The 27,955-nt window shown below is 38.1% G+C and overlaps 2 protein-coding genes across 4 annotated transcripts in view; one reads left to right on the top strand and one right to left on the bottom strand.

Moving 5' to 3' along the window:
* The first annotated feature begins 23 nt into the window (after nucleotides 1-23).
* On the top strand, nucleotides 24-23,008 carry adal (adenosine deaminase like). Of its 3 annotated transcripts, XM_062963316.1 has the most exons (11): nucleotides 24-219; nucleotides 2,255-2,385; nucleotides 3,693-3,753; nucleotides 6,219-6,306; nucleotides 6,774-6,855; nucleotides 7,277-7,403; nucleotides 7,506-7,586; nucleotides 9,111-9,243; nucleotides 11,968-12,068; nucleotides 12,184-12,374; nucleotides 22,748-23,008. In XM_062963316.1, coding segments are annotated over exons 1-11 (1,050 nt in total). In that variant the 5' UTR covers nucleotides 24-165; the 3' UTR covers nucleotides 22,749-23,008. The 3 variants fall into 3 exon arrangements, 2 of the variants coding, with proteins under 2 accessions (XP_062819386.1, XP_062819387.1); XR_010000930.1 differs by lacking the exons at nucleotides 12,184-12,374; nucleotides 22,748-23,008 and adding an exon at nucleotides 9,796-9,955 and having other exon boundaries at nucleotides 11,968-12,074; XM_062963317.1 differs by lacking the exons at nucleotides 2,255-2,385; nucleotides 22,748-23,008 and having other exon boundaries at nucleotides 42-219; nucleotides 12,184-12,919.
* larp6 (La ribonucleoprotein 6, translational regulator) overlaps nucleotides 18,198-27,955 on the bottom strand; it is a 14,250-nt gene continuing 4,492 nt past the window's right edge. Inside the window, exons 2-3 of the mRNA XM_062963315.1 lie at nucleotides 22,682-22,877; nucleotides 18,198-20,421 (exon numbers count right to left, since the gene is read on the bottom strand). Coding sequence (XP_062819385.1) covers nucleotides 19,387-20,421; nucleotides 22,682-22,877 — 1,231 coding nt within the window. The 3' untranslated portion in view covers nucleotides 18,198-19,386. The remainder of the gene's footprint in view (nucleotides 20,422-22,681; nucleotides 22,878-27,955) is intronic.

Raw genomic sequence — 27,955 nt, 5'->3', positions numbered from 1 at the left:
GGAGGCGCGCATGCGCCCTGGAGACGGGGGGGGCCTGGTGGGAGGGGGCCTGGGAGGCGGAGGAAGCGGGGTTTGGGGCTCGGAACCGGGCCGGGAGACCCCAAGCCCTTCCCCGAGGTCCTGGTAAAGGGACTGAATCTCTCCCGGGGGGATAAACCCCAGGCCATGGAGTCAGAAGAGGAGGCGGAGAGGAGCCTTTTCCAGCGCCTTCCCAAAGTGGTGAGCGGCGCGCGTTTGTTTTCAGACTTTTGGAGACTCTCAAAGGCAGGGCTCCCCAAACTAAGGCCCGGGGGCCGGATGCGGCCCTCCGAGGTCATTGACCTGGCCCCCGCCCTCAGTTTTATAATATAATATATGGTATAGACATATAATATTGATAATAATATTATAATGTAATTCAATATAACACGAATAATAATACCATATAATAATATTAATTATATATTCTATATTACATATAATATTACTAATAATATTACAGTATAGTGGTATAGTTCAATAGAGTAATATATAAAGCTAATATTGTGCTATGCTAATAATATCATATATTGTATGTACATATAACTTGTAAGCCACTCTGAGTCCCCTTTGGGGTGAGAAGGGTGTGATACAAATGTAATAAATAAATGCAGTAAATAAAAAATAAATAAATAAATAAATAAATTTTAGACTTCGGCTCACCCAAAGTCTGAAATGACTTGAAGGCACACAACAACAACAACAACAACAACAACAACAACCCTAATTAACTTGACTATCTCACTGGCCAGAAGCAGGGCCACACTTCCCATTGAAATCCTGATAAATGTATGTTGGTTAAAATTGTTTTATTAAAAAATATTGTATTGTTCTTTCGTTGTTGTTGTTGTTGTTGTTGTTTTTGCACTACAAATAAGACATATGCAGTGTGCATCGGAATTTGTTTGTATTTTTTTTTCAAATGATAATCCGGCCCCTCAACAGTCTGAAGGATTGTGGACCGGCCCTCGGCTTAAAAAGTTTGAGGACCCCTGCTCAAAGGCACCAGATCCTGGAACATCATAAGCAGGGTTAGGACTTGGAAGGGCAGGCATTGTGGGCTGAATTCCAGGGCGAGAGACAGGCCAAACCACCTCTTGAGTCTCTATTGACATTCTTGGAGTCAACCAAGGACTTGAAGGCACTCAGGTTCATATTCAAAGGCACCAGATTCCTACCTGATCTTGGATGCTGAGCAGAGTCAGCCCTGGACAATCCTTGGAAAGGATTCTATATTCTATAGCAGGAATAGAAGGGACGATAGAATATACTAGCGGTGCCCGGCCACGCGTTGCTGTGGCAAAGTGGTGGTGGTATTGGTTAAAAATGGTTGTGTAATTTTTATTTGATGTTATTTGTATGTTTTAATTAATTTTATTGTAAGTTATCTTTTTATTTATTATACTTTATTATTTTCTTGTATTATTTTTAGTTATTTTCTGTTATTATAGTATTTTATTGTATTAATCTTTTAGTGTTTTTAATTATTTTTTAGTATTTTTATTATTTTTTATTGGGTTGCTAGGAGACCAAGTGGGAGGAGCTTAGCCTTCTAACTGGAAGCAATTGGATAAAAGCAATTATTCCTCTCTCTCTAATTAGGACTTTATTTTTCTTTGCTTTTTGTTGTATCAACCTAGAGGCGTGGATGATGGGTTGTGTTGTCAAATTTTGAGATTGGGGGGCCTGTAGTTTTGTTGTTTTGTCGGTCGCCGTGATGCCATCACTCTTATATATATATCTAGATTTCAGTGGAAGGAACAGGCCAAACAGCTCTGAGGGTGCATTCATGGCAACTGGGACATAAGGATCTCTGGTGAAGTTTATTATTATTGGATCTTTGTGTGGTTTCCGGGACGCATGGCCGTGTTCTAACGCCTGGAAGCCACGCAACACCCCAGTGATTCCGGCCATGAAAACCTTCGTCAATTTATTATTATTATTATTATTATTATTATTATTATTATTATTATTATTACTATTGCAATGCATGCAATACCAGGAAGATTGCATTTTGTGTTATTGAAAGCTTTCATGGCCAGGATCTCAGGGTTGTTGTATGTTTTCCGGGCTGTCTAGCCATGTTCCAGAAGTATTCTCTCCTGACGTTTCGCCCACATCTATGGCAGGCATCCTCAGAGGTTGTGAGGCGAAACGTCAGGAGAGAATACTTCTGGAACATGGCCATACAATCTTGAAAACATACAACAACCCAGATTTCATTTTTCTTGTTTAGGAGCTCCATGCACATCTGAACGGCTCCATCAGTTCCGACACCATGAAGAAACTGATATCCGCAAAACCGGAGCTTCGACTGAGCAACGAAATGACAACGATCGACAAGGGGAAGAAACGAAGCCTGGAAGAGTAAGTGCGGCTGCGTTTTTTGGAGCGTAAAATTCGTGGCACAAAAGAAAACCATACTGGAAGTTATTAGGAACACTAATTAACCTGTACTATTGTTGTCAAATACTTTCATGGCCAGATTCACTGGGTTGGTGTGAGTTTTCCAGCTTGTATGATTATGATCCAGAAGCATTCTCTCCTGACATTTCACCCACATCTATGGCAGGCATCCTCAGAGGTTGTGAGGTCTGTTAGAAACTAATCTGCACGGTGTATCTGGCCCAAAATCAGGAGGAAACTGAAAGAGTAGTTGAGTCCATTCCAAAAGCTAATATTGTGAGAATGTGTTTATTTATTTATTTATTAGCAACATTTATATCCCACTCTTCTCACCCCGAAGGCGACTCAGAGCGGCTTACAAATCAAATGCACATACAATATATTATTAGCATAGCACAATATAAGCATTAAATTACTATATTGTACTATATCATTATATCGTAATATTATTAGTAATATTAAATTTAATATATAATATATAATTAATATTATTATATTTATTATTATTATTAGTATAATATTGTATTACATTATAATATCAATATTATTAGTATATCTATATATATAAAAGAGTGATGGCATCACGGCGACCCACAAAACAACAAAACTACAGGCCCCCCAACCTCGAAATTTGACAACACAACCCATCATCCACGCCTCTAGGTTGATACAACAAAAAGAAAAGAAAAATAAAGTCCTAATTAGAGAGAGAGGAATAATTGCTTTTATCCAATTGCTGCCAGTTAGAAGGCTAAGCTCCTCCAACTTGGTCTCCTAGCAACCCAATAAAAAATAATAAAAACACTAAAATTAATACAATAAAATACTATAATAACAGAAAATAACTAAAAATAATACAAGAAAATAATAAAATAGAATAAATAAAAATATAACTTATAATAAAATTAATTAAAAAATTGCAAATAACGTCAAATAAAAATTACACAACAATTTTTAACCAATACCACCACCACTTTGCCACAGCAACGCGTGGCCGGGCAGAGCTAGTACAATATATTATATATTTATAAATTATTGTATATTATATATGTGTATGTGTATATAAAACTAGCATAGCATGTGTTGCAATTCTGGATTTGGGAGTTCTGATAAAGAACCTTCTGTACTTTTATGTGATCCTGTTTTTGAACCATTTGTTTGTTTGTTTATTTATTCGCAACATTTATATCCCGCCCTTCTCACCCCGAAGCGGCTTACAAGTTATATGTACATGCACTATATTATTTTATTATTATTTGTTGATGCAGATGTTTTCAGATGTTCCAGATGATCCATCAGATTACCAATCGGACTGAAGACATATTAATGGTAGGCAAATTCGGGATTCTTTTAATGACTTAACTCGGATCAGGTTGTTAATTGTACTCGAGCTTCTAGGTCAATTAAACTATTAAAAAAACTATACGCCTAGTTTTTCAGCTCTTTTTTAGGAATGAAAAAGCCCCTCTTGACTTATACTTGAGTGAGAGTCCTGGCTGGCTTATACTCGAGTATATATGGTACATTTATTATTTTTCTCTATTTTTATTGGTATTATTACATTTATTATTTTACTCTATTATTGCTGCTACTATTACATTTATTTTACTGTATTATTATTATTATTATTATTAATAATAATAATAATATATTTAGTATTTCACTCTGATATTATTATTGTTATTACATTATTATTTTACTCTATTATTATTAAAAGGATACTTAAGGGCATTTACATTGAAGAAGATGAGAATAATGATTTAATCTGAGTTGGACAGTCTTATCTTAAATTAGAGTTTTATATAAATACAGTAGAGTCTCACTTATCCAACATAAATGGGCCAGCAGAACGTTGGATAAGCGAATATGCTGGATAATGAGAGATTAAGGAGAAGCCTATTAAACATCAAATTAGGTTATGATTTTACAAATTAAGCACCAAAGCATCATGTTATACAACAAATTTGACAGAAAAAGTAGTTCAATACGCAGTAATGCTATGTAGTAATTACTGTATTTACGAATTTAGCACCAAAATATCACGATGTATTGAAAACATTGACTACAAAAATGCGTTGGATAATCCAGAATGTTGGATAAGCGAATGTTGGATAAGTGAGACTCTACTGTATTCAAAAACATTTAACCTACCGATGCCTCGATTAATGTAATTTTATTGGTATCTATTTTTATCTCTGAAATTTACCACCCTCGGCTTATACTGGAGTCAATGTTTTCCCAGTTTTCTTGTGATAAAATTAGGTGCCTCAGCTTATATTCAGGTTGGTTTATACTCGAGTATATACGGTAAATGTCATTTTCTAGTTGGTTCTATCATTAAAACATGGGAAAATTTATTAAACTGCACAAACTTTATTTTTTGCGGGAGGGACTTCCTGCTCTAGCACATCTTGCTCTAGTTTTTCAATGAATATCTTTCTCGAGTCTCAACCAATTCAACAGAGTTTGTGGCAGCCACAAAAATGAAGTTTCTGTAGTAGATTGTGATTTTTTTTAATGCCTTTTAAGTTTATTTGTGTGTTTTTGTATTTGATATTTGTATTTTGATATCACTGTATGCTGGTTTTATATCTGTAAGCCGCCCCGAGTCCCTCTGGGGAGATGGTGGCGGGGTACAAAAATAAAATTATTATTATTATTGACACAACGACATTGTATGACACAGCAAACAAGATAGATATGCTGGATTTCATATCACAAAATCACAAGTCGAACACTTCCCAAGTGTCTAGGACTGTGTGATGTATTTTCGGATGATGTGGGCAGATCCCAGCAGGGTGGCCTTTTGCAGCTGGCAGATCGTAATTTTGTCAATGTCTATTGTTTCCAAATGCCGGCTGAGATCTTTTGGCACGGCACCCAGTGTGCCCATCACCACCGGGACCACCTGCACTGGTTTCTGCCAGAGTCTTTGAAGTTCAATCTTGAGGTCCTGAGAGCGGCTGAGTTTTTCCTGTTGTTTTTCTTCAATGCGACTGTCACCTGGGATGGCAACATCAATGATCCAAACCTTGTTCTTTTCCACAACTGTGATGTCTGGTGTGTTGTGTTCCAGAACTTTGTCAGTCTGGATTCGGAAGTCCCACAGTATCTTTGCGTGTTCATTTTCCACAACCTTTGCAGGTTTGTGATCCCACCAGTTCTTAACTGCAGGGAGGTGATACTTGAGGCATAGGTTCCAATGAATCATTTGGGCCACATAGTTGTGCCTCTGTTTGTAGTCTGTCTGTGCAATTTTCTTACAGCAGCTGAGGATATGATCTATGGTTTCATCGGTTTCCTTGCACAGTCTGCACTTTGGGTCATCAGCTGATTTTTCGATCTTGGCCTTAATTGCATTTGTTCTGGTGGCTTGCTCCTGGGCTGCAAGGATCAGGCCTTCTGTCTCCTTCTTCAGGGTCCCATTCGTGAGCCAGAGCCAGGTCTTCTATTATTATTATTATTATTATTATTATTATTATTATTATTATTATTATTATTATTATTAATGGCCTTTGTCCTGATGTCTTGCTCCTGGGCTGCAAGGATCAGGCCTTCTGTCTCCTTCTTCAGGGTCCCATTCATGAGCCAGAGCCAGGTCTTCTCTTTATCAGCTTTTCCTTCAATTTTGTCAATATTATTATTATTATTATTAGAATTACTTTCAAAGTAAGAACTGCACAATGAAATAGGAAATAACACATTCAAACCAGGAACATTTTTTTTCCAAATTTTGTTACATAGTGTAATTTTAAATTCTTGTTTTCGATGGCAAAATGCTATGGTCATTTTAGGTAACCAAAGAAGTTGTCCAGGAATTTGCTGCGGATGGGGTCAAGTATCTGGAGCTCCGGAGCACGCCCCGAGATGAACCTGCCACCGGTGACAATGCGTTTTCTGTCTTTTGTTTTATAATTTCCTGCTGTTTCCTACCTCAACAGACTCTCATCTTCCCAAGTTTTCGTCTCCCATGAAGTGCTGTTCTCTTTTCCAAAATTTTTCTAAATCTCCCAGAAATCTTACAATATGGGACGAGATATAAATATTCTAAAGGTGCATCTACACGGTGGAATTAATGCACTTTGATGCCCCTTTAATGGACATGGTTCAATTATGTGGAATCCTGGGAGCTATGAAAATATATAACAATGTTTTAAGATCTGTTTCAACAAAGAAAAACATAATTATATATTAAAATGTTAGGTGTGATCAACACTGCCATATAAAATCCATCTTATCTGCTTTGAACTGGATTATATGGCAGTGTAGACTCATATAATCCAGTTCAAAGCAAAAATAATATAATAAAAACAGAGATAAATGTAGATCTTGTCCCCGTGTTTCCTCAGGAATGACTAAAAGGTCATACATAGAAGCTGTCCTCGAAGGCATCCGGCAATGCAAAGAAGATGAGTTGGATATTGATGTCAGGTCGGGGAGAAAACTCTTTGCCGTTTGTATTAAATTGTTGTATGGTTCTGTTTATTATGTGTTTTGTATGTTATTGTTGGAAACTGCCCTGAGTCCCGTGAGGAGATAGGACGGTATATAAATAAATTATTATTATTATTATTATTATTATTATTATTGACACAAAGACAGGGTATGACATAGCAAACAAGATGTATAAGCTGGATTTCATATCAAAAAATCACAAGTCGGACACTTCCCAAGTGTTTAGGACTGTGTTGTTTTGTTGTTGTTGTTGTTGTTGTTGTTGTTGTTATTATTATTATTATTATTATTATTAGGGCAACATAGAGACCGATATAGGCGATAATTCAGTGACAAAGTATTTATTTGGCTAGCAGATTTCCCTAATGCACTTTTGCAAATTTTTCTTACATTCTAGATTTCTTGTGTCTGTGGACAGAAGAACCGGACCGGCCGTGGCTAAAGAAATCGTGAAACTGGCCCAAGACTTTCTCCTTTCCACCGATGGACTGGTTTTGGGGCTTGACCTCAGTGGAAATCCCAATGTAAGGTTTGTCAAAATTAAACCTGCAAACCATCAGTGTATTTTAGGTGTTCCTTTTCTAACGGCATTTCTTTACTATTTTAATTTTGTGTAAACCTTCCAGGCAGGACACGGCCGGGACTTTTTGGAGCCTCTGTTAGAAGCCAGAAAAGCTGGACTGAAGCTGGCGTTGCACCTTTCGGAGGTAATGCAAACCTGGGATTTGTTTTTATATAAAATGTCAGACCTAGAAATGTAAATATGTTTGTAAAGCATTAAATATAAAGCAGAAAGCCTTGTAGGTATATCATGGAGAGTATAGGTGATGGCTAGTTCCGGGCATAACATCTTCCTAACTGTGAGGCATCGGGAGCATTAATCTAAGAATGGTATTAAGAAGGATGTGAGTGAGGTTATTTTAAAAATGTTGTTGTTGTTGTTGTTGTTGTTGTTGTTCTTCTTCTTCTTCTTCTTCTTCTTATTATTATTATTATTGGGTTTGGGGAGAATTCACCATGATTTATAGGAGTTGTAGGTAGGTACTGGGATGTATAGTTTATTGTTGTTGTTGTTATTGATGTTGTTGTTGTTGTTGTTGTTGTTATTATTATTATTATTATTATTATTATTATTATTATTATTATTGGGTTTGGGGAGAATTCACCATGATTTATAGGAGTTGTAGGTACTGGGATGTATAGTTTATTGTTGTTGTTGTTGTTATTGATGTTGTTGTTGTTATTATTATTATTGGGTTTGGGGAGAATTCACCATGATTTATAGGAATTGTAGGTACTGGGATGTATAGTTTGTTGTTGTTGTTATTATTATTATTATTATTATTACTATTATTGGGTTTGGGGAGAATTCACCATGATTTATAGGAGTTGTAGGTACTGGGATGTATAGTTTATTGTTGTTGTTGTTGTTATTGATGTTGTTGTTGTTATTATTATTATTGGGTTTGGGGAGAATTCGCCATGATTTATAGGAATTGTAGGTACTGGGATGTATAGTTTGTTGTTGTTGTTGTTGTTATTATTATTATTATTATTATTATTATTATTATTATTACTATTATTGGGTTTGGGGAGAATTTGCCATGATTTATAGGAGTTGTAGGTACTGGGATGTATAGTTTGTTGTTGTTGTTGTTGTTGTTGTTATTATTATTATTATTATTATTATTATTATTATTATTATTACTATTATTGGGTTTGGGGAGAATTCGCCATGATTTATAGGAGTTGTAGGTACTGGGATGTATAGTTTACCTGCAATCCATGAGCACTCTGAACTCCACCAAAGATGGAATTGGACCAAACTTGGCACACAAAAAATACTGGAGGTCTTGGGGAGAAATTCTTGATTTGGGGGAGTTGTAGTTCACCTACATCCAGAGAGCACTGTGAACCCAAACACAGATGAATCTGCACCAAACTTGGCACTTATACTGATTTGCCGAAATTGGATGACTGGAGGGGTTTGGGGAAAACTGACCTTCCTTCCTGGGAGTTGTAGTTCACCCACAATCAGAGGAACTGTGACCTCCACTGATGATGGACCTGGACCAGACTTGGCACATAGAATCCATATGACTAACTCAACCTACTGGAGTGGTTTGAGGGGACGGACTCACCATAGTGGGAGTTGTAGTTCACCCTACAGCCAGAGAGCACACTGGACTCTGGTGAGAGGTAGTGTTTGAGTTTGTCTGTCTTGCTTTTAGATCCCAAACCAAGACGAGGAGACCAGGCTTCTCCTGGGACTCCCGCCTGACAGAATTGGGCATGGGACGTTCCTCCAGTCCCCATCATCCCCGGACCTCATGGAGATTGTTAGGGCAAATCGCATCCCCCTCGGTAAGAAATGGTATTGAAATACTGAATGCAAAAATCGGGGTCCTTTAAATGCATTTTCCCTCCAGTATTGTGACTAGCCACATGGCCATGTTCCAGCAGCATTCTTTCCGAATGTTAGCAGCCATCCTCAAAGAATCTGTTGGCAGTGAGGCAGAAAGCATGGATGTTGCATTTAGCAAGCTTGAATTAGCATTTGAGCAGCCATGAAGTTTGCAAAGTCAATCAGTGGGGATATCTGCATATTTATTTATTTATTACATGCATTTATACCCCGCCCTTCTCCCCGAGGGGACTCAGAGCGGCTTACATTCTGCCACGAGGGCCATCAACAAATATACTATAAAACAAAACAATTAAAACATGATAAAAATATACAAAAATTAAAACGCTGCAAGGCAGCGATGTTGCACCATCCTCATAGCATAGATAGCCTGGCCTTTGTTGCCTGGAGGCATCCTCTGTCTGGGAGGTGTTAATTGGCTCTTGATTGCTTGCTGTCTGGAGTTCTCCTGTTTTTGAGTGGTGTTCATTATTTACTATCCTCCCTCCTAGGCTTTATGGACAAGATCTGGTTACCAGTATTAAAAAAAAACAACCTAGAATCAAGACAGTAAATAATGAACACCACTCAGAAACAGGAGAAACTCCAGACAGCAAGCAATCAAGTGCCAGTTAACACCTCCCAAACAGAGGACGCCTCCAGGCAACACAGGTCAGGCTACCCCTATGCAGATACCCCCACTGATTGACTTTGCAAATTTCATGGCTACTCAAATGCTAATTCAAGGTTGCTCACTGCAACAGTCACACTTGCGTGTTTTCTGGGCTGTATGGCCGTGTTCTGGAAGCATTCTCTCCTGACGTTTCGCCCACATCTATGGCAGGCATCCTCAGAGGTTGTGAGGTATATTGCTTTAAACAGACCAGGGTTCTTTATATATACCCTCCACTTGCTTCACTACCAACAGACCCTCTGAGGATGCCATTAGCCACGGATGCAGGCGAAATGTCAGGAGAGAATGCTGCTGGGACATGGCCATACAGTCCGACAAAACTCACAGCAACCCAATGATTATTATTGTTGTTATTATTATTATCATTATTATTATTATTATTGCTACTGCTGCATCTTGTGTAAAGTTCTCTCCCCATATTTCCTATTTTGTTATTATTATTAATATTATTATTATTATTATTGCTATTGCTGCGACTTGTGTAATGTTCTCTCCCCGTAATATTACCTATTTTGTTGTCATTATTATTATTATTATTATTATTATTATTATTATTGACACAACAACATTGTATGACACAGCAAACAAGATCGAGATGCTGGATTTTGTATCACAAAATCACAAGTCGAACACTTTATTATTATTATTATTATTATTATTATTATTATTGCTGCTGCTGATGCTGCTGCGACTTGTGTAATGTTCTCTCCCTGTAATATTTCCTATTTTGTTGTCATTATTATTATTATTATTATTATTATTAATTATTGCTACTGCTGCGACTTGTGTAACATTATCTCCCTGTAATATTTCCTATTTTGTTGTTGTTGTTGTTATTATTATTATTATGTAATGTTCTCTCCCCTTAATATTTCCTATTTTGTTGTCATTATTATTATTATTATTATTATTATTATTATTATTATTATTATTAATTATTGCTACTGCTGCGACTTGTGTAATGTTCTCTCCCCGTAATATTTCCTATTTTGTTGTCATTATTATTATTATTATTATTATTATTAATTATTGTTACTGCTGCGACTTGTGTAATGTTATCTCCCTGTAATATTTCCTATGTTGTTGTTGTTGTTGTTGTTGTTGTTGTTGTTGTTATTATTATTATGTAATGTTCTCTCCCCTTAATATTTCCTATTTTGTTGTCATTATTATTATTATTATTATTATTATTATTGCTACTGCTGCGACTTGTGTAATGTTCTCTCCCCGTAATATTTCCTATTTTGTTGTCATTATTATTATTATTATTATTATTATTATTATTATTATTGCTACTGCTGCGACTTGTATAATGTTCTCTCCCCGTAATATTTCCTATTTTGTTGTCATTATTATTATTATTATTATTATTATTATTATTATTATTATTATTATTATTGCTACTGCTGCGACTTGTGTAATGTTCTCTCCCCGTAATATTTCCTATTTTGTTGTCATTATTATTATTATTATTATTATTATTATTATTATTGCTACTGCTGCGACTTGTATAATGTTCTCTCCCCGTAATATTTCCTATTTTGTTGTCATTATTATTATTATTATTATTATTATTATTATTATTATTATTATTATTGCTACTGCTGCGACTTGTATAATGTTCTCTCCCCATAATATTTCCTATTTTGTTGTCATTATTATTATTATTATTATTATTATTATTATTATTATTATTATTATTATTATTATTATTGCTACTGCTGCGACTTGTATAATGTTCTCTCCCCGTAATATTTCCTATTTTGTTGTCATTATTATTATTATTATTATTATTATTATTATTATTATTATTATTATTATTATTATTGCTACTGCTGCGACTTGTGTAATGTTCTCTCCCCGTAATATTTCCTATTTTGTTGTCATTATTATTATTATTATTATTATTATTATTATTATTATTATTATTGCTACTGCTGCGACTTGTGTAATGTTCTCTCCCCGTAATATTTTCTATTTTCTTCCCCAGAATTATGCCTGACGTCAAACCTCAAAGCCGAGACGGTGCCTTCAAGTAACCAGCACCATTTCGGCTTTTGGTACAACATAGGACATCCTCTTGTGCTTTGTGTAAGGTGGTTCGTTGGGCTGCATGCCTGCCATAGATGTGGGCGGAACGTCAGGAGAGAATGCTTCTGGAAAATGTCCTGATCGAAAACTCACAGCAACATAATTTTTATTTCAGACGGATGATAAAGGCGTCTTTGCGACCGACTTGTCACAGGAGTATCGGCTGGCGGCGGATACGTTTCGTCTCTCCCGGGAACAGGTCTGGGATCTCTCCTACCACGCTATCGACCACGTTTTTGCTTCCGGCCGGACCAAGATGCATCTCAAAGAACGGTGGCAAGAACTGAAACCGTCTCTACTTAAATAGTAAACATTGAATATCAATATGTGACATCAGGCATGGGAAGAGTTTGGCCGTCGGGGTGTTTTGGACTCCAATTCCCACCATTCCTAACAGCCTCAGGCCCTTTCCTTTTGCCCCCCAGCCGCTTAAGCGGCTGGGGGGCAAAAGGAAGGGGCCTGAGGCTGTTAGGAATGGTGGGAGTTGGAGTCCAAAACACCTGGAGGGCCTGTACCTCTTTAGTATGGGAGGAGTTGTAGTCATGTCATTGTACTGAGCATGTTCAGACACAAGACTCCATTTTGTTAGCAGTTTGAATCAGACCTCAGTGGAGCGGCTGAGGGGCAAAAGGAAGGGGCCTGAGGCTGTTAGGAATGGTGGGAGTTGGAGTCCAAAACATCCGGACGGCACAACTTTGATATATATTCCCCGGTGCAAAAAGATACCCATCTTATAGGAAATGCTTTTTGCATCCAAAGGGAACTTTGCAAACTTTGCAAACCAGAGAAACTAAAGCCAGACCAGCCTCGTTTGGGTGCTCTCGGGTTTAATAAAAGCACAAGGTCCTTCGGTTCGGTCCAGGATTTTCCCTCCTTCCTTGACTTTAACTCGTCCAGAGCCAGAGTCGGTCACACACTGGAAAACCAAGAGAGAGTTTGTTGTCGTTTTACAAAGCCGTTTTGAGTCCCCGTCAAGAGACGAAAGCGGAATATATATTTATTTATTAGCGACATTTATATCCCGCCCTTCTCACCCCAAAGGGGACTCAAGGCAGCTTACAAGTTATAAATACATACAATATATTATATTATAGTATAGTATTAATATAGCACAATATGAGCATTATATTATTATTATTATTATTATTATTATTATTGACATTTATATCCCACCCTTCTCACCCCAAAGGGGACTCAGGATGGCTTACAAGTTATAAATACATACAATATATTACATTATTAGTATAGCACAATATGAGTATTATATTATTATCATTATTATTATTGACATTTATATCCCACCCCTCTTTCTCACCCCGAAGGGGACTCAAGGCGGCTTACAAGTTATATATACATACAATATATTACATTATAGTATAGTATTAGTATAGCACAATATGAGCATTATTATTATTATTATTATTATTATTATTGACATTTATATCCCACACTTCTCATCCCAAAGGGGACTCAGTTTGGCTTACAAGTTATAAATACATACAATATATTATATTATTAGTATAGCACAATATAAGCATTATATTATTACTATTATTATTATTGTTATTATTATTGACATTTATATCCCACCTTTCTCACCCCAAAAGGGACTCAGAGCGGCTTACAAGTTATAAATACATACAATATATTGTATTATTAGTATAGCACAATATGAGCATTATATTATTATTATTATTATTATTATTATTATTATTATTATTATTATTATTATTAGCAACATTTATATCTCACCCTTCTCACCCCAAAGGGGACTCAGGATGGCTTACAAGTTATAAATACATACAATATGTTATATTATTAGTATAGCACAATATAAGCACTATATATTATTATATTGCACTATATGACTATATTGCAATATTATTAGTAATATTCATGTAATATAAATATACAATTATAATAGTGTATTATTATATTTTATTACATTATAATGTTATTATCAATATTATATGTATATATGTACATATCCCATCCCACTATTGTATTGTACTATATGACTATATTGCAATATTATTAGTAATATTACATGTAATATAATTATACAATTATAATAGTGTATTATTATAATATTTTCTTACATTATAATGTCATTATCAATATTATATGTATTTATGTACATATCCCATCCCACTATTGTATTGTACTATACGACTATATTGTAATATTATTAGTATTATTACAAGCAATATAAAAATACAATTATAATAGTGTATTATTATTATGTTTTATTACATTATAATGTTATTATCAATATTATATGTATATATGTACATATCCCATCCCACTATTGTATTGTACTATATGACTATATTGCAATATTATTAGTAATATTACATGTAATATCAATATACAATTATAATAGTGTATTATTATATTTTACTACATTATAATATTATTATCAATATTATATGTATTTATGTACATATCCCATCCCACTATTGTATTGTACTATACGACTATATTGCAATATTATTAGTAATATTACATGTAATATCAATATACAATTATAATAGTGTATTATTATATTTTACTACATTATAATATTATTATCAATATTATATGTATTTATGTACATATCCCATCCCACTATTGTATTGTACTATACGACTATATTGTAATATTATTAGTATTATTACAAGCAATATAAAAATACAATTATAATAGCGTATTATTATTATGTTTTATTACATTATAATGTTATTATCAATATTATATGTATCTATGTACATATCCCATCCCGCTATCTTCTGAAATAAGGAGGAAGGCACTGACCAAAGGGCTTGCCAGCCGCTCTCCAGGGCTTGATGGAGTTGACCACATTGACGTAGTTGATCCACTTTCCTTCCCATGTAGGATCAGGTCCTGGAAGAAAAAAAAGGGAGGCGATATTTACAGATATGTATTGTATATAATGAGCACCCGGTGGTGCAGCAGGTTAAACCACTGAACTTGCTGACTGATTCACATGTTGAATCCAGGGAACAGGATGAGCTCCCACCGTTAGCCCCAGCTCCTGCCAACCTAGCAGTTCGAAAACATGCAAATGCGAGTAGATCAATAGGTACCGCTCCAGTGGGAAGGTAACGGCGCTCCATGCAGTCATGCCATTGGCCACATGACCTTGGAGGTGTCTATGGACAACGCCGGCTCTTCGGCTTAGAAATGGAGATGAGCACCAACTCCCAGACTAGACTTAATGTCAGGGCAAAACCTTTACCTTTACCTACTGTTTATAAGGGGGGGAAATATTCCATTTACTTCCCTGGTTTGGAGGTTTTTAAACCGAGGCCGGATGGCCATCTGTCAGGAGGGCTTTGCTTGTGTCTTTTTGCATGACGGAAGGGGGATGGATTGGATGACCTTCATGGTCCTTTCCAACTCTAAACCTCCAGACATTTTTTAAATACATTTTTTAATTGAAGTTTCAAGTGATATATACAGCAAAAGAGTGAGAACAAAATATAAATAGAGCTGTGAAAGAAAGAGTAAGAGATGTGTGTAGATAATAATAATAATAATAATAATAATAACAACAACAACAACAACAACAACATCACACAGTCCTAGACGCTTGGGAAGTGTTCGACTTGTGATTTTGTGAAATGAAATCCAGCATATCTATCTCGTTTGCTGTGTCATACAATATAATAATAATAATAATAATAATAATAATAATAATAATAATAATAATAATAACAACAACAACAACAACAACAACATCACACAGTCCTAGACACTTGGGAAGTGTTCGACTTGTGATTTTGTGAAATGAAATCCAGCATATCTATCTCGTTTGCTGTGTCATACAATATAATAATAATAACAATAATAATAATAATAATAATAATAATACATCACACAGTCCTAGACACTTGGGAAGTGTTCGACTTGTGAATTTGTGAAATGAAATCCAGCATATCTATCTTGTTTGCTGTTTCATACAATATAATAATAATAATAATAACAACAACAACAACATCACACAGTCCTAGACACTTGAGAAGTGTTCGACTTGTGAATTTGTGAAATGAAATCCAGCATATCTATCTTGTTTGCTGTGTCATACAATATAATAATAATAATAATAATAATAATAATAATAATAATAATAATAATAATAATAATACATCACACAGTCCTAGACGCTTGGGAAGTGTTCGACTTGTGAATTTGTGATACGAAATCCAGCATATCTATCTTGTTTGCTGTTTCATACAATATAATAATAATAATAATAACAACAACAACAACAACATCACACAGTCCTAGACGCTTGGGAAGTGTTGGACTTGTGAATTTGTGATACGAAATCCAGCATGTCTATCTTGTTTGCTGTGTCATACAATATAATAATAATAATAATAATAATAATAATAATAATAATAATAATAATAATAATACATCACACAGTCCTAGACGCTTGGGAAGTGTTCGACTTGTGATTTTGTGATAGGAAATCCAGCATGTCTATCTTGTTTGCTGTGTCATACAATAAAATAATAATAATAATAATAATAATAATAATGGAGTGAAAATAAAAATAATAAAAGTTGGTTGACTTCCAACCTCCAGACGTTTTGGATCTCCATGAGCCCCAAAGCGTCTGTGGCCAAGGTTCAGGGATTCTGGGACCCGGAGTCCCAAATAAGGAGGCCTAAGCATGCAGAAGACCTGAGTTTCTATACATATTGCCATGTTACCTATGCTTTGAGTGAGGTCGAGGATCATGGCTCCTCTGTGCTTGATGCTCTCTCTCATGAAGCCACGGTTGTCGACAATCTTCGGAGAGACAAAAAGCGAAATCAAAACGTCAACCAACTGTTAGGAATGGTGGGAGTTGCAGTCCAAAACACCTGGAGGGAGGGCCCAAGTTTGGCCAGGCCTGCCTTGGAGCCTCCCCGCATCCGCTCGACAGGGAAAGGAGCCCCACTCACCGGGCTGGGGATGTACAGGTAGACGGGCCTCTTGCTGCTGAAGTCCACGGAGGTGGCATACGGAGGCATGAAGACTCTGCGGAGGAAACCGCCAGGCATCACTGGACTGCCAGTCGGGAGACCAGGGTTCAAATCGCCACTCGGCTATGATGTCACCCTTCCCTGGAGGTTTATCAGCAGAGGCTGGAGGGCCATCTGTTGGGAGGGCTTTGATGGTCCTTGGGATTCTCTCTGATCCTACAACTACTGCACGGCAGGAGAGGGGTTGCAATGGGCGGCCTTTGGGGCTGTCTTCCCATTGCTCAGATTCCTGTCTGGCAGATGGCCTTTGGGGGTCTCTTCTGACTCTAGTTTTTCAATAGAGGCTGGATGGCCAACTGTCGGGAGGGATTTGGTTGTGTGTTCGAAGGGGTTGGACTGGATGGCCTTTGGGGGTTTCTTTTGATTCTTTTTCAATAGAGACTGGATAGCTATCTGTTGGGAGGGCTTTGGTTGTGTGTTCGAAGGGGTTGGACTGGATAGCCTTTGAGGGTCTCTTCCGACTCTTTTACAATAGAGGCTGGATGGCCATCTGTCGGGAGGGCTTTTGTTGTGTGTTTGAAGAGGTTGGACTAGATAGCCTTTGGGGGTCTCTTCCAAATCTACTTTAAGAGGCTGGATAGCTATCTGTTGGGAGGGCTTTGGTTGTGTGTTTGAAGGGGTTGGACTGGATGGCCTTTGGGGTCCTCTTCTCCAACTCTATAATCTTATGAAGGACAAAATGGAGCAACTGGAGTTAGAAGAGACAAGTTACGGACTCTCTATTATTTGTTGGGCAGCTTCCTGGAACCATTGGCCATGCCGGCTGGGGCTGATGGGCATTAGAGTCGGGCAATATCTGGGGAGATACATACGCGGCCCTTGCCGTAACACTTACCTATGATAGAAAGCCATGTTGGACTTAGCCTTGCTCTGAGCTGGCCCTCCTCCGGTGTGACTCCACAATGCCCATCATCCCCATTTGCCCAGTGATCTCACAATGGCTTCTGCCGGGAGCCCATTGGCTGCTGAGGGAGGTGGCATCACTAACAGACTTATGGGCTGGTGTCAAGGGTGGTAATGGGAGTTGTAGTTTGGAGTTGTAGCTACAATTCCCGGGATCCCAACACATCGAGCCAATCAGCCCTAGAGACCATTTTGACATGTTTATGTTATTTATTCATACCAGCAAAAATACACTTTTCAGTCCTATTACAGGCTGGGAAATGCCTTTCCAACATAGATATCAAAAAAATATTTATTCCGGAAACTCATGTCTGTTTCCAAACTATATCCCTGCACCCTGAAAAAAAAAAGAGAGAGACCCGAAATAATATTTAGCGAACAATTGCACCTACTACATATATTTGCACCTCGTATGTACATCGAAAAGAGCTCGGCAAACAAAGTCAATAAATGTTGGATTGGTTATCCTTGGCATTAAAAAATAAAATGTCATGAGGTTTTTAAAAAAACAACAATACAACGTGTAAAGACAACAGATACATTAACATACAAAGCCACATAAGTACAAAGGCTTTTCAAAAAATGGAAATACAGTGGACTCTCCACATTTATGATTTTGACTTTTGCGGATTTAAGTATTCATGGATTTCACTCATATATCAACATGGGTTGCTGTGAGTTTTCCGGGCTGTCTGGCCATGTTCGAGAAGCATTTTCTCCTGATGTTTCACCCACATCTATGGCAGGTATCCTCAGAAGTTGTGGGGTCTGTTGGAAACTAGGCAAGTGGGGTTTATATATCTGTGGAATAATGTCCAGGGTGGGAGAAAGAACTTGTATGTATGGATGTTGCAATTAATCATCTTGATTAGCATTGAACAACCTTGCAGCTTCGAAGCCTGCTGCCTTCTGCCTGGGGGAATCCTTTGTTGGGAGGTGTTAGCTGGCCCTGATTGTTTCATGCCTGGAATTCCCCTGTTTTCTGAGTGTTGTTCTTTATTTAATGTCCTGATTTTAGAGCACAAACACAAATCAAGGGATGTGAAAGGCATTGCCGATTAACTCAACCAGAGAAGTCGGCCACAGCAGAGCACTTGATGGCCCAACCTGGACACAAAATATTATTGGAGAACACAGAAGGGCTGGACCACGCTCACAACCACCATGTCAGGCGACACAGAGAAGCCATTGAAATCCACAAGCATGTGGGGAATTCCAACAGAAAGGAGGAAATCATGAAAATGAAGAAAATCTGGATACCAGTATGACTAGTATGAATACACAGTTCCTGGTCTTGGGTCTCATTAACTACAAATCCCATTACAAAGCGGGATAGCAATGCTTTGTCAGCGTCGTGTGGGAATCTCCCGAAACAAGGCTCATTCCTCCTTGGTGGGCTGATGGATCCTTTCGCCGTGGAATCCTTTGGTGCCGTCGGGACCCTTGGGCAAGCGCAACACCCCGACGGGCAACCCCACCACGTTCTGGCTTTTGGGGCTGTGCGCGGGGCTCCCGACGGGGCTCTTCTCCTGCGTCAGAGTCTGCGCTTGCCGGCGCCGCTGGACCCACGGGCTGCTGGACGGAGTGAGGCTGCTGTCCGAGGAATAGTCGGCGCTCTTCCTGACCATCTCAGGACTTGGGCTGACGCTCAGTGGAGACATCCGGGACCCCTTCCGGAGGGAGCACGGACTGCTTCGGGGGCTCGACCTCGGGGACATATTGGGGCTGAGGTGGTGGTTCGGATAGGCCACCGGGCTGAGTTTGTTGGGAGCGTTCCACCTCCGCCCGGACATCGGAGAGGTCGGGTTGCTCTCCGTCTCGGAGGAGCTGTTGGCCGAAGACTCGTCTCCGCCGACGAACTGGAGTTCCTCCACTCGCTTGTTCATCGAGCGGGTTTTGTGAAGGGCCCGGTCTTTGGGGACCTTCTTCTTGGGGGGCTTCATCCCGATGAGGAGGACCTTCATGGCCGCGTCGTCGTCGTCGTCGTCCACAACGCACATGGACTCGTGGGCTCGGACGGCGGCCTCCACCTCTTCGAACTCCACGATGGCGCACTCCTGGCTCCCCACCTGGCTGTAGCGCCCGCTGAACCGCTTGACGTCCGGAGGGAGGTCCTTGCCGGGCTTGAGGATCCGGACGGACGCGATGACGCCGAACTCGACAAAGGCCTTGAGGAGGTGCTCCATGACCTTCTCCTGCAGGCGCCCGTTTTCCGGCCCGTCCTCCGGAGAGCGCAGACTGGGCGCCAAGCGGATGTCGTAGACCAGCAACATCTTGCTCGGGAGGTTTTCGCTCGGGAAGACCGGGACCGGGGTGTTGCGACGGACCTTTCGGCTGTCTTCGTTCAGCTCCAGAATCTCAGAATATTTCAGGGCATGAGACGTGGTTCTCCAGTCCCGGGTCAAGTGTTTCACCTGTGGACAAAGAAAGGTTGCACATTTTGAAACATTTATAATAGTTTTGAGATCCATACCCCTCTTAAGATCCATAGTCCCAAAATACTGTATATACTCGAGTATAAGCTTAGTTTTTCAGCCCTTTTTTTGGGCTGAAAAAGCTTCCTTGCCTGTATATAATAATTTAAATGATAATAATAGGTTTTCCCTGCCTGTATATAACAATTTACAGAATAATAATAGGTTTCCCCTGCCTGTATGTAATAATTTAAATGAAAATAATAGGTTTCCCCTGCCTGTATATAACAATTTAAATAATAATAATAGGTTTTCCCTGCCTGTATATAATAATTTAAATAATAATAATAGCTTTTCCCTCCTGTATGTAATAATTTAAATAATAATAATAGGTTTTTCCTGCCCGTATATAATAATTTAAATAATAATAATAGGTTTTCCCTGCCTGTATATAATCATTTAAATAATAATAATAGGTTTTCCCTGCCTGTATATAATAATTTAAATAATAATAGCTTTTTCCTGCCCGTATATAATAATTTAAATAATAATAATAATAGCTTTTCCCTGCCTGTATGTAATAATTTAAATAATAATAGGTTTTCCCTGCCTGTATGTAATAATTTAAATAATAGTAATAGGTTTTCCCTGCCTGTATGTAATAATTTAAATAATAATACAGTAGAGTCTCACTTATCCAACGTAAATGGGTCGGCAAAACGTTGGATAAGCGAATATGTTGGATAATAAGGAGAAATTAAGGAAAAGCCTATTAAACATCAAATTAGGTTATGATTTTACAAATTAAGCACCAAAACATCATGTTATACAACAAATTTGACAGAAAAAGTAGTTCAATCCACAGTAATGCTACGTAGCAATTACTATATTTATGAATTTAGCACCAAAATATCATGGTGTATTGAAAACATTGACTACAAAAATGCATTGGATAATCCAGAACGTCGGATAAGCAAGTGTTGGGTAAGTGAGACTCTACTGTAATAGGTTTTCCCTGCCAATATATAATAATTTAAATAATAATAATAGATTTTTCCTGCCTGTATATAATAATTTAAATGATAATAATAGATTTTCTCTGCCTGTATGTAATAATTTAAATAATAATAATAGGTTTTTCCAAAAACATTTAACCTACTGATGCCTCAAATAATATTTTATTTTTATTCATTTATTTTGTGTCAAAAGCATTGCATAATAAATAAATTTTAAAAGTGAAGAATTAATTAATTAATTAATTAATAATGCAATTTTATTAATATCTATTTTTATTTTTGAATTTGACCCGTAGCTGCTGCATTTCCCACCCTCGTCTTATACTCGAGTCAATAAGTTTTCCCAGTTTTTGTGGTAAAATTAGGTGCCTCGGCTTATATTCGGGTCGGCTTATACTTGAGTATATACGGTAACCTTGCCCGAACTACGTTGTTGAATTGATGCCGTTTAGAACCATTTTAAGAGCCGTGAAAGACCTTGTAAAACTACAACTCCACTCACTTGAGCATGGCAATTAAACTAATATTATGCTATACTAATAATATAATATTATAACATATAATATTGATAATAATCTAATGCAATACAATATAATAATACTACACTATTCTATACCACATGTAATATTACTAATAATATTACAGCATAGTGGTATAGTACAATATAGTAATATATGTTGCTTATATTGTGCTCTGCAAATAATATAATATATTACACTAGCTGTGCCCAGCCACGCGCTGCTGTGGCAAAGTGGTGGTGGTATTGGTTAAAAATTGTTGTGGAATTTTTATTTGACGTTATTTGTATTTTTAAATTATTTGTATTGTAAGTTATCTTTTTATTTATTATATTTTATTATTTTCTTGTATTATTTTTAGTTATTTTCTGTTATTATAGTATTTCATTGTATTAATTTTTTAGTGTTTTTAATTATTTTTAATGTTTTTTATTATTTTTTATTGGGTTGCTAGGAGACCAAGTGGGAGGAGCTTAGCCTTCTAACTGGCAGCAATTGGATAAAAGCAATTATTCCTCTCCCTCTAATTAGGACTTTATTTTTCTTTTCTTTTTGTTGTATCAACCTAGAGGCATGGATGATGGGTTGTGTTGTCAAATTTCGAGGTTGGGGGGCCTGTAGTTTTGTTGTTTTGTGGGTCGCCGTGATGCCATCACTCTTTTATATATATAGATGTACATATAACTTGTAAGCCGCCCTGAAGCCATTAATTTTTAAATAAATTACCTTTTTGAAGGAAGTCAGCAGCTTCACGCTGACATATCCCATCTTATTTCTCCGGACGTGTTTCAGGAGGAAGGCGTCCTTCTCTAGGTTCTCGTCGGAGAAGTAATACTCAATCTGGGCCACCAGTTTCAAGATCAGTTCTGGTTCTGGAGGCCTCCATTCGTGCCCAAACTCGTCCCCATCGTTCTCACCTCCGCTGGCGAAAAAGAAGAAATCCGGCAGTTAGGAATTGTGGGAGTTGGAGTCCAAAACACCTGGAGAGCCAAAGCCTGATCTATAGATTGACACCACTTCAATTGCTATAGTAAAGGTAAAAATTTCCCCTGACATTAAGTCCAGTTGTGTCCGTCTCTGCACGTTGGTGCTCATCTCCATTTCTAAGCCAAAGAGCCGGCATTGTCCGTAGACACCTCCAAAGTCATGTGGCCAGCATGACTGCATGGAGCGCCGTTACCTTCCCACTGGAGCTGTACCTATTGATCTACTCACATTGGCATGTGTTTGAACTGCTAGGTTGGCAGAAGCTGGGGCTAACAGCGGGTGCTCACACCACTTCCGGATTATTACTCGAGCATATACAGTAATAATAATAAATAATAATAAAACTTTATTTATACCCTGCCACCATCTCCCCGTGAGGACTCGGGGCGGCTTACGTGGGGCAAAGTCCCAAACAACATTGATGAAATAAACAACAATATAAATACAATTCACAGTATAAAAGACAAAAACAGCAATACAATGTAAAACAAGAGAATAATAATAATAATAATAATAATAATAATAAAACTTTATTTATACCCCGCCACCATCTCCCCGTGGGGACTCGAGGCAGCTTACGTGGGGCAAAGGCCCAAACAACATTGATGAAATAAACAACAATACAAATACAATTCACGGTATAAAAGACAAAAACAGTAATACAATATAAAATAATAATAATAATAATAATAATAAAACTTTATTTATACCCTGTCACCATCTCCCCGTGGGGACTTGGGGCGGCTCACAATGTTACAAAAGTAACTGCAAATACATTAACAATATACACAGTTTAAAACACACAAAGATGATAGGGGCCGGGCTGTGGTGCAGCTGGCTAGTAACCAGCTGCTATAAATCACTACTGACCGAGAGGTCATGATTTTGAAGCCCGGGTCGGGTTAAGCCTCCGACCATTAATAGCCCCGGTTTGCTGTTGACCTATGCAGCCCCGAAAGACAGTTGCACCTGTCAATTAGGAAAATTTAGGGACGCTTTATGCGGGAGGCTAATCTACAACACCATAAAACTGCCAGCAGAACACGAGGAAAGGAATGAGGAAGTACAGCCACTACTGGACGGTGAAGCAACAGCTCCCCCTGTGGCCAGAATCGTGAAGCTGGAAAAATGTTAAAAATGCCTCTGTGTCTGTCTTAATATGTTGTTTGTCTGTTGGCATTGAATGTTTGCCACATATGTGTTCATTGTAATCCGCCCTGAGTCCCCTTCGGGGTGAGAAAGAAGGGCGGAATATAAATACTGTAAATAAATAAATAAATAAAAAACAGAAGTTAAAACAAAGGTTTATACAACAGTAATAATATCAAACAACCACCGATGCAATTCAGTCAACTTCAAAGGTGTGTGTGGGGGGGGGGGGGGGTGGGAACTATAGCAGCAATCTATATATATAAAAGAGTGATGGCATCACGGCGACCCACAAAACAACAAAACTACAGGCCCCCCAACCTCGAAATTTGACAACACAACCCATCATCCACGCCTCTAGGTTGATACAACAAAAAGAAAAGAAAAATAAAGTCCTAATTAGAGGGAGAGGAATAATTGCTTTTATCCAATTGCTGCCAGTGAGAAGGCTAAGCTCCTCCAACTTGGTCTCCTAGCAACCCAATAAAAAATAATTAAAAACACTAAAAGATGAATACAATAAAATACTATAAAAACAGAAAATAACTAAAATAATACAAGAAAATAATAAAATATAATAAATAAAAAGATAACTTACAATAAAATTAATAAAAAATACAAATGTCAAATAAAAATTACACAACAATTTTTAACCAATACCACCACCACTTTTCCACAGCAACGCGTGGCCGGGCACAGCTAGTATAAGATAAAATCATTAGATTAAAATACCCCGATGAAAGGAACCTAATAACATTCAGAATAGAATTATAATGGGAAAAAAAACAGTCAGCAGCTTCTTCACACAGCTTATTTCTCCGGGCATGTTTCAGGAGTAAAACAGTGGATAGTATCAGGAATGGATGTTTTTGGACTGAAAAGGAAAGCATGTTGAGAAGGGAACCCCCAAAAGGACGTCACACAAGTAAGCGAGCAGGTGGAAATATCCAAAGACAGAGCGTTGAGCAGGAGGAGAAAGGCCAGGCCAGGCAGACAAGCCGCCAGGCAGCAAAACAACCCTCTCCGGCTGTGACTCATCCGCCGGCTTGTGAGTCACCAAAGGAGAAGGAACCGGGCGCAGGCAGCAGGCCTCTCAAGGGCAAGGCTTTGTCCTCTGCCTCTCCAGAGCTCCTGACGCACTCCACTCAAGTCTTCCCTGAATCCACGTACGTTACAAAGCCAGCCAGACCTTTGGAGGCGGATGGAAGTGGGCGCACGGAGAGTAATCTCCTTTCTTTCCCAAGACCACTCGGATTGATTCCTCCATGGGTTTGCTGGCTTATTGAGTGGCTGAGGGTGGGAAGGAAAGGGCCTGAGGGTGTGAGGAATGGTGGGAGTTGCAGTCCAAAACACCTGGAGGGAGGACCCAAGTTTGCCCATGCCCATGTTATAGAGTCTCAGCCCATTCAAATTTTGTTACATATAAGGTAAAGGTTTCCCCTGACGTTAAGTCCAGTCGTGTCCGTCTCTGCAGGTTGGTGCTCATCTCCATTTCTAAGCCGAAGAGCCGGCGTTGTCCGCAGACACCTCCAAGGTCATGTGGCCACTGGCATGACTGCATGGAGTGCCGTTACCTTCCCGCCGGAGTGGTACCTATTTATCTACTCACATTGGCATGTTTTCGAACTGCTAGGTTGGCAGGAGCTGGGGCGAGCAGTGGGTGCTCATTTGGATTTGAACCTGGGACCTTTCGGTCTGCAAGTTCAGCAGCTCAGTGCTTTAACACACTCTATGATTGTAGGTGAACTATAAATCTCAGCAACTCCCAAATGTCAAGGTATATTTTCCCCTAAACTCCACCAGTGTTCACATTTGGGCATATTGAGTATCCGTGCCAAGTTTGGTCCAGATCCATTATTGTTTTGAGTCCACGGTGCTCTCTGGAAGTAGGTGAACTACAACTCCAAAAATCAAGCTCAATGCCTCAAAACCTTCCAGTATTTTCTGTTGGTCACGGGAGTGCTGTGTGCCAAGATTGGTTCAACTCCATCATTGGAGTTCAGGATGCTCTTTGATTACAGGTGAATTATAAATCTCATAGCACTGAGTGGTAGTTATAGTTCAAGTGGCATCAAACTGCATCCACTCCCCTGTGCAGATGTGCCACAAGCAAAGAGCGGACTCAGGCGGCCTGGCTCAGGGACACCACAGGGAATCCCTCCAGCTCACTCATTACGACACAACGTCGTCGTCGGTAATTCTCTCTCACGCTTTGGGCCGGCCTGTTTGTTTATTTCTGGCAACTCCGTGGAGAGCGCCACTACCACTGCGTCACAGTTGTGGAAAGGAGACGTCTCAGTAATTGACAGGGACAGGGCAAGACAATAGGCTGGCTTGCCCTCTTTGCAAAGCTGGATCCGCTCCCTAGCCACCCTAATCTGCTTTGCTTCTGTTGCCGCATGTAAACAGCAACCGGCCCTGCCGTGGCTCCCACGGCTTGCGTAGGAAGGAAGGAAGGAAGGAAGGAAGGCGCATGAGCCAAGCAGATGCTCCATGCAAGGAAGAAAGGGAAGACCTCAACATGTGCCCACGCTGCCTCCACGGAGGCATAATATCTCTACGCATAGGAGCTGCCATGTGTTTGCCGAGCACAAGAGCAAACGCCTACGCTCCCCAAACCAAGTTTAGTGTGATTGCAAAACAGTACTAAACCTGTCTACGTTTCTCCCAGATCTTCTCCCAGTTATCAAGTCATGCTTCCAACAATTGTCTGCTATAGTGAATGAGGCTAAACTAGCAAATCATGGTATGTAAAACATTGTTTACATGTGTTGTCGAAGGCTTTCATGGCCGGAATCACAGGGTTGTTGTGTGTTTTCCGGGCTGTATGGCCATGTTCCAGAAGCATTCTCTCCTGACGTTTCGTCCACATCTATAGCAGGCATGCTCAGAGGTCATGAGGTATATATACCTCACAACTTCTGAGGATGCTTGCCATAGATGGTTGTATTATTATTATTATTATTATTATTATTATTATTATTATTATTATGGTTAATATATTCTATATATTCTATAGTTGTATTATTATTATAATATATTATTATATATACCTCACCAACTCTGAAGATGCTTGCCATAGATGGTTGCATTATTATTATTATTATTATTATTATTATTATTATTATTGGTTAATATATCCTATGGTTGTATTATTATTATTATTATTATTATTATTATTATATATGGTTAATATATTCTATATATTATACAGTTGTATTACTATTATTATTATATATTATTATATATACCTCACCAACTCTGAGGATGCTTGCCATAGATGGTTGTATTATTATTATTATTATTATTATTATTATTATTATTATTATTATTATTATTAATGGTTAATATATCCTATGGTTGTATTATTATTATTATTATTATTATTATTATTATTATTATTATATATGGTTAATATATTCTATATATTCTACAGTTGTATTATTATTATTATTATTATTATTGTTGTTGTATATTATTATATATACCTCACCAACTCTGAGGATGCTTGCCATAGATGGTTGTATTATTATTATTATTATTATTATTATTATTATTATTATATGGTTAATATATTCTATATATTCTATGGTTGTATTATTATTATTATTATTATTATTATTATTATTATTATTATTATTATTATTATATATACCTCACCACCTCTGAGAATGCCTGCCATAGATGTGGGTGAAACATCTATCAGGAGAGAATGCTTCTGGAACATGGCCAGACAGCTTGGAAAACTCGCAGCAACCCTGGACATTAATCCACAGATATATAAACCCCACTTGCCTAGTTTCCAACAAACCTCACAACCCCTGAGGATGCCTGCCATAGATGTGGGTGAAATATCAGGAGAGA

Source organism: Anolis carolinensis, unplaced genomic scaffold, assembly GCF_035594765.1.
Source record: "Anolis carolinensis isolate JA03-04 unplaced genomic scaffold, rAnoCar3.1.pri scaffold_11, whole genome shotgun sequence".
NCBI classification, from domain to species: domain Eukaryota; kingdom Metazoa; phylum Chordata; class Lepidosauria; order Squamata; family Dactyloidae; genus Anolis; species Anolis carolinensis.
The sequence above is the reverse complement of the archived record's forward strand: the minus strand, read 5'-3'. Positions and strand labels throughout refer to the sequence as shown.

Coding starts and splice junctions, on each gene's coding strand:
- adal (XM_062963316.1), top strand. CDS start 166: ATGGAGTCAGAAGAGGAGGCGGAGAGGAGCCTTTTCCAGCGCCTTCCC. Junction 2,386..3,692: donor AAGAAACGAAGCCTGGAAGA/GTAAGTGCGGCT, acceptor TTGTTGATGCAG/ATGTTTTCAGATGTTCCAGA. Junction 7,587..9,110: donor TGGCGTTGCACCTTTCGGAG/GTAATGCAAACC, acceptor TCTTGCTTTTAG/ATCCCAAACCAAGACGAGGA.